The following is an 11,218-nucleotide window of genomic DNA, read 5'->3' on the forward strand; positions in this document are numbered from 1 at the left end:
TCTGTACCAGAGGACCTCATTGATTCAAAACAATCAGTTCTTTATGTTATTTGTATTTTTTCTTTGTTATTTTGTAATATATATATATATATATATATTTATACACATACACTACATGTACGTATATACATGTACATTAACATTGGAGTCAGTAAGATTTTTAAAATGTTTTTGAAAGAAGTCTCTTATGCTCAACAATGCTGCATTTATTTGATCAAAAATACAGTACAAAACAGTAATATAAAATGTTATTACAATTTAAAAGAATGTTTTCTATTTTAATATATTTAGTTCTATGATGAAAAGTTGGATTTTCAGCATCATTATTTCAGACGTCAGTGTCACATGACCCTTCAGAAATCACTCTAATATGCTGATTTAGTGCTCAAGAAACATTTATCATAAGTGTTGAATACAGCTGTGCTATTTAATATTTTTGAAAATATTTTTGTCACTTTTGATCAATTTAATGTATCTTTGCTGCATAATTTAAGTTTTAATTAAAAAAAATTGTACTGACATTCGAACGGTAGTGTATGTATACCTTAAAAATGTCAACTATTAAAATAATGAAAAATATATATATGTGTGTGTGTGTGTATATATATATATATATATACACACATGTACACATATATATGCACACACACACATATATATATACATACATACACTCATGTACACATTTATATATGCACACACACACACATATATATATATATACAGGTGCTGGTCATATAATTAGAATATCATCAAAAAGTTGATTTATTTCACTAATTCCGTTCAAAAAGTGAAACTTGTATATTATATTCATTCATTACACACAGACTGATATATTTCAAATGTTTATTTCTTTTAATTTTGATGATTATAACTGACAACTAAGGAAAATCCCAAATTCAGTATCTCAGAAAATTAGAATATTGTGAAAAGGTTCAATATCGAAGACACCTGGTGTCACACTCTAATCAGCTAATTAACTCAAAACACCTGCAAAGGCCTTTAAATGGTCTCTCAGTCTAGTTCTGTAGGCTACACAATCATGGGGAAGACTGCTGACTTGACAGTTGTCCAAAAGACGACCATTGACACCTTGCACAAGGAGGGCAAGACACAAAAGGTCATTGCAAAAGAGGCTGGCTGTTCACAGAGCTCTGTGTCCAAGCACATTAATAGAGAGGCGAAGGGAGGGAAAAGATGTGGTAGAAAAAAGTGTACAAGCAATAGGGATAACCGCACCCTGGAGAGGATTGTGAAACAAAACCCATTCAAAAATGTGGGGGAGATTCACAAAGAGTGGACTGCAGCTGGAGTCAGTGCTTCAAGAACCACTACGCACAAACGTATGCAAGACATGGGTTTCAGCTGTCGCATTCCTTGTGTCAAGCCACTCTTGAACAATAGACAGCGTCAGAAGCGTCTCGCCTGGGCTAAAGACAAAAAGGACTGGACTGCTGAAAGTAAATTTTGCATTTCCTTTGGAAATCAGGGTCCCAGAGTCTGGAGGAAGGGAGGAGAGGCACACAATCCACGTTGCTTGAGGTCCAGTGTAAAGTTTCCACAGTCAGTGATGGTTTGGGGTGCCATGTCATCTGCTGGTGTTGGTCCACTATGTTTTCTGAGGTCCAAGGTCAACGCAGCCGTATACCAGGAAGTTTTAGAGCACTTCATGCTTCCTGCTGCCAACCAACTTTATGGAGATGCAGATTTCATTTTCCAACAGGACTTGGCACCTGCACACAGTGCCAAAGCTACCAGTACCTGGTTTAAGGACCATGGTATCCCTGTTCTTAATTGGCCAGCAAACTCGCCTGACCTTAACCCCATAGAAAATCTATGGGGTATTGTGAAGAGGAAGATGCGATATGCCAGACCCAACAATGCAGAAGAGCTGAAGGCCACTATCAGAGCAACCTGGGCTCTTATAACACTTGAGCAGTGCCACAGACTGATCGACTCCATGCCACGCCGCATTGCTGAAGTAATTCAGGCAAAAGGAGCCCCAACTAAGTATTGAGTGCTGTACATGCTCATACTTTTCATGTTCATACTTTTCAGTTGGCCAAGATTTCTAAAAATCCTTTCTTTGTATTGGTCTTAAGTAATATTCTAATTTTCTGAGATACTGAATTTGGGATTTTCCTTAGTTGTCAGTTATAATCATCAAAATTAAAAGAAATAAACATTTGAAATATATCAGTCTGTGTGTAATGAATGAATATAATACACAAGTTTCACTTTTTGAATGAAATTAGTGAAATAAATCAACTTTTTGATGATATTCTAATTATATGACCAGCACCTGTATATATATATATACACACACACATTATGTAAACAAACTTTTATGTTAGATGCGATTAATTGATTTGACAGCACTAATTACAAGATGTTTAGACCTTGATCAGAGATAATTTCTTTGCATGTCCAGCAATTCCTAAAATAATTGCAATTAACAAAGGCTCTGCATGAGGCTTACTGTGTTTTACAACAATTGAAGCTGGGATAAGAAGTGGACCTAGCCACAGTATAGCGCCCTCCACCGGTCACCATTCACTTTCATTATTTGGAACAAAGATGCAATAAAAAGTGGATGGTGACTGAAGCATTCATTCCGCTTATCTTCTTTTTTGTGTATGTGTTCCACAGAAGAAATTAAGACATACAGGTTTGGAACAACATGATGGTGAATAAATAATGACAGAATTTTCATTGTTGGCTTAAATACTAAAACCGGTGGGTTTGTTTGTAGACTAAAGGCAGTGTAACGTAGTACAGTCGCCGATAGATGGCGCAACAAACACGCACCATTATTGTCTCCTCATCCACTCAAACAAGCTCATCCACCCTGAGGGATGTCCTGTTAAATGTGATTGCCTTGTTTTTCTACACGTTAAAAAAAATCGAAAAACCGCTTCCAAAAAACAAAACTGTTAAACATAATATTTTGTACTGATTATTACCTTTCACGTGATACATTTTGATTTATAGAGTTTCCGCTTCCAAAGAAACTTTATTCAAAGGAACGCTTATGTGGTAGGGGTTGTTTTAAGCTGGAAAAAGTTGTACGTTGGTTAGATTATAGTCATTTTTGTTCCATGAACGACACACATTTTTTAGTTTTTAACTTCATATATAACACAAAACTGCCTTGTTGTAGTGGATAGGGTGGTCCGTTTCTCATAATGACTCATTCATCCACCGCCAAATAAACTCTCTTCAACGTGCTCGCGCAGGCGTGGCTCGAGCTCGTGCACGTCCATCCCTTCCCCCTTCTGAATGCCCGCGCTCTGCGCGTGCTCGTCAACGGTTTATTGTATCGGACAGAAAAGGCGACGGAGCTCCACCGTTGGAATAAAACAAAACGGCTAGCCATCTAAACTGCAAGTAAGACTACTTTATTTTCACGTCTTCGTGTTTATACACCTATTATAAACTTTATAAGCCTAATTCGACTCTGAATGGATGTTTTAAAACTACTTTTTTTATATCGTGGAAAGGTAAGAGCTCAGCGACTGACCATTCACCGCTTCCGCAAGCAGCCGCCGGCCGGGAGTAGCAGCTCACCCTCAGCGTCTAGATTTTTAAAACCGTTTAAAGCGTTATCTATGTATTTAGACATGTAAATGAGCTTTAAAATGTTTGAAGAAAGCGGTGAAGTTTACACACAAGTGTTTGGTCGTAGATATCATATGTATTACCGCTAACAGTTATATATGTGGTAGAAGCTGTTTGTCTTTGTTTTTTTAAAGCAGAGCTAAAGCTCGACCCAGACATGCGCATAATCTCAGATTTAGACGTAACTGGAGGATTAATGATTTAATTTATCTCTAACCGTCCATTGAACCGTTGTTCTTAAGTGGTTTTCAATATATATATATATATATATTTAAATTAATAAGATTAGTAATCTTATAATCTGATTGGTGTATGTATTATTAACCTAAGTGATTTATACTTATCTGGTTATTGATCATTTTATATGTATAAGTTTCTCTGGGACTATCTTTAGTATTGTTTTATTTGGTAGTACAAAGATCTTTAGGCTATCTCTTTTTTTAAACAGGTAATTTCCCATCATTTGTTTTAGCCCAGTCTAGAAAACTGTGATGTCTTCATGAAGGGTAGAGTTAAACAGTATTTAGATGTGTTCAAGTGAGATGTTTATCTAAAATATGTCATACAAACAACATTTTTTGAAGTTTGAAACAAAAGAATAGGCAGTCAGATGCATTGATGCAAGCTTAACTTTTTTCCAGTTAGTTATGATACAGTAGTGCAACCCTTTATTTCAATATATGAAATTTCCCCAGTGACCATTAGAAGTTATTGTGAGTAATGTACCTATTAATATGTGTCTTTAATCCCATACAGTGCTTTGTAAATAATGCCTGATGGGATTTTCAATGTCCAGTGTACATTTTTCATAAATCTATGCTAATGTACATTGTTGAGTGATATTACAGACTTTTTACACAGAAACTTCTGCTTTGTTTCATGAATGAAGGTTCATTGAGCCAACAGGTGCCATCCACACTAATCTGTATCACTCTGAATAATTTACAAATCTCAGTGTTACCATGCAGTAACCAGGAGGTCCCAGAAGCCATGTGGCCCTACGCAATCCAATGAAGTTTGACTTCCATGAGGATATCAGATTAAGGAGGTGCTGATAAACATCAGATTCATCTTTAGGTCTTGAGCTACATTGCCTGTTATCCAGGCCCTTGGGCTGCACAGCATATATTAATATATATCATTAATATCATGTTCCATTTAAGTAGACATGTTGAAGTTAAGAGTGAGAATCTCCCACATCAATAGGCTATACATTTTTATATAGTGGGCCGTATGGAAGATAGAACCGATGGTTGATCTTTAGTGCGCGAGGCTTTGTCTCTTCTGCTGTTTTTCAGACTTTGATCTCAGCTTTGCTGCACTGTGTGTGTGTCAGTGTTTAATCTACTGTCCATCTGAACCTCTCTCATCGCCACGGGCCTGTTCATCAATAATGTGGGCTCTGTTCTGTAGCTGCCAGCTTTATCTTGGCCACTGGGGTGCAGCTTGCACTTCAAAGACATCTGGCCCAGTTAACAGACACTTCCAGATCTGCCTCTATTTAAACGACTGTTCTGGATCAGAAAATGAAGTGACGCGTCACGTTGATGTGATCGGATGGGTTGATTCTGCTGTGGTCATGTTGAAATGACTGATGAAGGCTTTTCGGATGTCACCGTTGGCTGTGATGAGTCAACTGAGGACTCTGAAGCTCTGAACCCTGTGTGGCTTTGATTACTGGGCCTAAGGGGTGTGTTGGTGTGTATTTACAGGACTTAATAATAGTAGAGGACTTCCACAAGGGGCACTGTTCATATTAGAGATTTGTATTTTGCAGGAAGTGACATTGAAAAATAAAGTATCCCAACATTATAGCCATGGAGATGCTAAAAAGATGACTGGGAGTGTAATGCTGCAATGTTTAACTGTGTATGTGTGTGTCTTTTGTAGGAATGGCAGCGATTCGCAAGAAGTTGGTGATTGTAGGAGATGGAGCGTGCGGTAAAACCTGTTTGCTTATCGTGTTCAGTAAAGACCAGTTTCCTGAAGTCTACGTACCCACTGTGTTTGAGAACTATGTCGCCGACATCGAGGTTGACAGCAAACAGGTGAGCAAAACTCGCATGAGAAATACAGTGTGCATAAATATCATTGTCTTCTGATGTTTTTATGTAGTTATGTATCAAATCACATCATTTACTGAGGTTATTTTATGCTGATTAATGAAACGATAGATTGTTAAATGAAGATGGAATTAAAGTTTGGCTCATTTGTGTTCGCATGTAAACCCCAAAACCCAGTTTAATAAGCTAATTAAGTCTTTGCCTGTCAGTTGGAGGTCTTAGATGTGGCTTTAATGTGAAAATATTGACCTGATTCACTTTCCTTATTTAGCTTGACATGCTGATGGCCTCTCCATCTGTCCTTTTTTGCGGTGCAAGTCAATTTTAATGGTTTGGGATGTTCAGAATGTGCGTTTGAGCTCAGTGTGTCTCTTTACCCGATAGGTGGAACTTGCTCTGTGGGATACCGCAGGACAAGAGGACTATGATAGGCTCCGGCCTCTTTCGTACCCAGACACGGATGTCATTCTCATGTGCTTCTCTATTGACAGTCCTGACAGTTTAGGTAAGGATACTCTTTTTAGTATATCTTTGTGTTCCTTTCCCATATGTGCTTAAATGACACTTTCTTTCTCATTTTCTAATAAAATTGACCCTTGATTTCTGTCCTCTATAGAGAATATTCCAGAGAAGTGGACACCTGAGGTGAAACACTTTTGTCCAAACGTTCCCATCATCCTTGTAGGCAACAAAAAGGACCTACGGAATGATGAACACACACGCAGGGAGCTGACAAAGATGAAGCAGGTAAACACAAATAGAGTGTTTGCTTAGAAAAAAAAATGCTTATTATTGCTCTTCAACTGGGTGTTAAGGCATGTAATTTCTTAATCCAATCCAAACTGCAAAATTAAAAAAAAAAAAAAATCGAATCTTTCCAATTTAGCATAAATTTGCACTCATTCATTGACACTGATTAGTTAGCTTTTCCTGTTTGAATGTAGAAACACGTACAGTATTTGGTCATTTTTACTATTGGCATAGACAAAATTAATGTGCAGAGATTTTGTACTGACAGCATTTTTTGTTGACTGTCCAATAGGAGCCTGTTAAGGCAGAGGAAGGGAGAGACATGGCTAATCGGATCGGAGCATTTGGTTATATGGAGTGTTCAGCCAAAACAAAAGATGGAGTTCGGGAGGTGTTTGAAATGGCCACTAGAGCGGCGCTGCAGGCACGCAGGGGAAAGAAGAGCAACAAATGCAGTCTGCTGTGAATACTCGCCATTGGACTCTATGCCTCAACTGGGGCTCAAAAAGAGTGTGTGTGAGGGGCACACTTCTATTTACACCGTCATACACCCCCCCCTCACATTCGCCAAATGCTTTTGGGAAAGATCCCAAAAAAAAAAAGCTTTTTGTCTGTTTTTTTCCTCCCTTTTGGTCTTATATTTTTAGTCATGGAGATGTTTATCAGTATTTAAGAGAACTTGGAGAAATGGGACTTTTTTTTTGATGCTTTACCTGAATTTGTGGTATCATTTAAGCTTGCCCATCTGCCAAATGCTGTCATGTGACCCTTTGGGCTGATTGGAAAGGAGTGATCCTGTGAGCTGCCAATCAATACTTCAGCCCATCCCTCATATGCTGGGCTTTTTTCTGCAACATGAAACAGGGCTGAACTTGATTGTTTCTGTATGTATGAATCATTTTAAGGTTTTCTTTTAGATCAGGGCAAGATTGGGATTTTAGAACAAAAGTACAAACTAGTTGTTTTAAAGCAAAAAAGGGCATGGGACTGGGTGGGGGGTGGGAGGGGTGATATGTATACATACCTGTACATATGAGCATGTGTGTATTTATATGTACACACATTCAGGACTGGAAAACGTATTTGTAAACTAGACTTGGTAATCTTGTGTAATAAAAGATGTTCTATAAGGAGCAACCCTGTGTTTTTCTGTGTAAATGCTTGTAGGAAATGATTTACAATTCATGTCTAAACCTTCGGAAATTAGCAGAATGTAAATGATGAACAGGAAAAACCATTTTGTTTGACCTACCTTTTTGTAAGGAGTAGTTCACAGCGAAAAATACAGTTCTGTTATTTACTCATTCCGAACCTGCCGTTTGAGAAGTGTAGACATTTTGAAGAAAGTTCATACTACTTTTTTCCTTACAATAAAATCATATATTCACTATAGTCATCAATGGACTTTATGCACACATACTGCCTATGTATTTCTGCTAAAATGTGCTATGCGAGCTTTCGGTATAGTATTCTCCCACAGCAAATATGATGATAGCGGGTAATTCTTTGTCATATTTCTAATAACTATCAGTCACAAACAATTATAGTGTGTATCCAATATTTAATTTGTAAGTCGTTTTGGACAAAAGCGTTTGCTAAATATATGTGTGTATATATATATATATATATAATGCAGAATGCGGAAACGGTCATGTATAGAGCCCATAGGTGTGTCAAGTTCCAGATGGACAAAAAATATATGAATATGAATTTACCATATTAATATATTATTGGTAAATAATGTAGTTTTGGTCTGTTCCTCACACAAAGCACCTGTATGATTTTAACACAAAAGTTGTATGAATTATATTTCAAATAAGGATGAGTGAAGATGGTACAGTTTTCAAACTATTCCCTTAAACTAAGTATTTTGTTTCCAAATCCAGAAAGGTTTGATTTCAGCAAAAGTGGAATGGATAATTCTGCTGCTTCCTTAATGGTGAAATCAACAAACATTGTAAATCTCAGTTCCTGGGGTAAAATCAGGAACTATTTTTCAGCTGTACCTTTTACACAGCAACAAAATATAGATTGGTAACATGCAATCATAATCTGTCCATATACAGTAGGATCTATGTGGAAAATAATCCTTATGGGGTCATGAAAACTTACTAAGTGACAAGACAATTACTTCACAAGACTGGAATGAAAAAAGTTTTAATGGATGTGGAAATTCTGCTTTCATTTTGTCAGTGAACAGTATGTTCTGTTTTTACTCTGGTGACTAAGCCTCTGCACTCCAGCTAATGTTGAGAGAGCTCTCTGATTCAAAACTTGGTGAAGAGGAGCTAGAATTATTTTGAGTTGCCACCCACTGGATAATCCAGGATTCAGAACCGCCTGATGAAATTCTCCAAACCATCTTTACCAATATGGGCAATGACAGTGTAGTAGATAATTCTCGGATATTATGCAATACAACACAGCTTGCTTTTATTTGACTGAAGGAAAAAAACATGACTTGTTGAGGAAGGAAGGAAATAGTCACGCAGCCCCCACCCCCAACGGGCAACACCCAGACCTAGGCTGGGAGAAAAACTGAACGCCTTGCCTTTTTTCTGTCTTTCTTGTGAAAGACTGCGCCGTGACGTGGGACTGAGAGAAAAAAGAGGCCGCCGCCCTTTCGCAATCTCTCTCTCTATATATCTCTCGGAGAGCTCCAACCTTCCCCGCTACTGCTGCGTAAGTGCAGCGAGTCTCAGTGAAACGCCGGGGTTTATATATGCGCCTATTTTTAGCCTCAGCGCTTGAAGCTATTTTTAACCAATATGAGCTCATCGCTTTCCTCCTCGTCCAATCAGAGCACAGGGGTGAGCACGTGTGTGGGCGGGAAGCACAGAAAGAGAGAGAGAGATGAATAAACGGACAGCTGATGGAAACCGGGCTGGCAGTACGGGAGCGCGCAATGCTCAGCGCGTTCTCACTGTAGTAAATTTAAAATAAATAAATAAATAAATAAAAGAATATATTTATAAAAATATAATAAAATAATAACAAAAAATTATTAAAAATTCATTATATTTATAAATTATTATAATTTAAACAACGAGAATTATCATTATAAAATAATCACAATAAAATAATATATTATTTTTAATAATTAAGAAGGCTTGGGTCATTCAAAGGGACAGATGCCAACAGAATAGAGAATCTTCTGAGGTAGACATGGTCTTTCCTGGGGACTAAACTAAACTCACTGAGGGTGGTGAGGTGGTGACCGAGAAGAGGATGCAGTGTCCAAACATTTAAACATCATGGATAACCCCTCGCATCGCAATAAGAGCACCTTCTCCTTTACACGTATCATGCCCTGGTGTACCACCGAGACACGGAAAATCCTTTCTGTCCACTTAGTTTGTACAACACATCCTTGAAGAAGTAGTAGTGTGAATCATAGCCTATATTTGCACTACTACCGCTTCCCTATATCGCGGGTTATTTATTTATTTATTTATTGTTGATTGGTTTGTGTATGATTACATTATACTGTATGTTTACAACACCTGTAGGCTACTCTACTAAATGACACTGTGGAGATTAATAAAGCAAACGAACTATGAAAGTAAACTTTTAACTGTACAACAGTTTCCACTTCCAGTTCAAAAACTAGATTTAGCCCGATTTAGCCTATACAACGTCGACACCTGGTGGCCAATCATCATAATTCTAGTTGTATTTTGCATTCTATAAAGGAAATAGAACTGTATTAGGCCTATTTAACTGCATTCATGCTCGTTTGATATTAAATTAATATTCGTTTGTTCTACTGCATATTCGTATTTAGTGGTTTTCTCAAATTTTAGATGCTGCTCATTCCAGCTGTATTGTGATGCTGACCCTAAACACAACACTATTGTAATGCCATGAACTTTTGTAGCCTACAGGACCCATAGCATAATAGCCTACCACAGTATTCTTTGAAATACCTTGGGAATACTACCATGGTAAATAAATATGGTAATCATTCAGCACTAGATGGAAGAAAAGCAAGAAAGCATCTCTTGGAAGAATAAAAACCAGCAAGAGACAAGAGACATCTTATTTGTAGCTAATGGATTTTAGTTTGCTCTAAATACACAAAAATAACCTGGATGCAGAAAAATATATAAAATAAAATGATCGAATATATTGTAAATTTTTACTCTATTTGTGTGTTGCTGCTCCGAAGACGTATTCTCCATCAATATACAAGTAAGATAAAACAACAATTTCAACTCCATTTATATGGCAAGTAGCCATTAAATAAGCAGTATAAAGTACAGTTAGCAAGTCATTATCGCAAAGCAAATCCCTTCAGGATAATACAAGATCCCTTTGTGTAACTTGTACAGGGTTAACACTGTGGCTTCTCTTCTTAAAGTCACCATGAAATCAAAATAGACAATTCTTAATTTTGTTTTTAATGGAATATTGCTGCGTTTATTATAAATTAACTCTGATCTGTGCACATTATTTATATATGTAGGGCACATGAATATACTCAGTTCATGTGCCCTATATATATATATATATATATATATATATATATATACTACGGGGCTGTTGAATGCTCGAATCTGATTGGTTGACCAACGTTCTAAGGTGTGCAATTATTTTCAGGGAAACGCACGGCTAAAGTAGTTCTAGGAAGGTCTTGACCGCATTGCAGTTCCATATCACTTCGCCAAATTATTTCAGTTATTTCAATAGGTCCTACAACCACAAAAGAAACAAAACCCACAATGACACCAACCAAGCAAATAAATATAGTAAACAATAGGATGAAAACACAAATTATTGTCATGGTT

The 11,218-nt window shown here is 37.2% G+C and overlaps 1 protein-coding gene across 2 annotated transcripts; it reads left to right on the forward strand.

The window, feature by feature from the left end:
• The first annotated feature begins 3,206 nt into the window (after nucleotides 1-3,206).
• On the forward strand, nucleotides 3,207-7,823 carry rhoab (ras homolog gene family, member Ab). 2 transcript variants are annotated; one of them, XM_051903817.1, is made up of 5 exons: nucleotides 3,207-3,387; nucleotides 5,509-5,666; nucleotides 6,066-6,186; nucleotides 6,298-6,428; nucleotides 6,724-7,823. In XM_051903817.1, exons 2-5 carry the CDS (start codon nucleotides 5,511-5,513, stop codon nucleotides 6,895-6,897), a joined length of 582 nt encoding a protein of 193 aa, XP_051759777.1. In that variant the 5' UTR covers nucleotides 3,207-3,387; nucleotides 5,509-5,510; the 3' UTR covers nucleotides 6,898-7,823. The 2 variants fall into 2 exon arrangements, with proteins under 2 accessions (XP_051759777.1, XP_051759778.1); XM_051903818.1 differs by having other exon boundaries at nucleotides 3,353-3,500.
• The last annotated feature ends 3,395 nt before the right edge of the window (nucleotides 7,824-11,218 follow it).

The sequence above is a fragment of the Ctenopharyngodon idella genome, chromosome 8, assembly GCF_019924925.1.
Source record: "Ctenopharyngodon idella isolate HZGC_01 chromosome 8, HZGC01, whole genome shotgun sequence".
NCBI classification, from domain to species: Eukaryota; Metazoa; Chordata; class Actinopteri; order Cypriniformes; family Xenocyprididae; genus Ctenopharyngodon; species Ctenopharyngodon idella.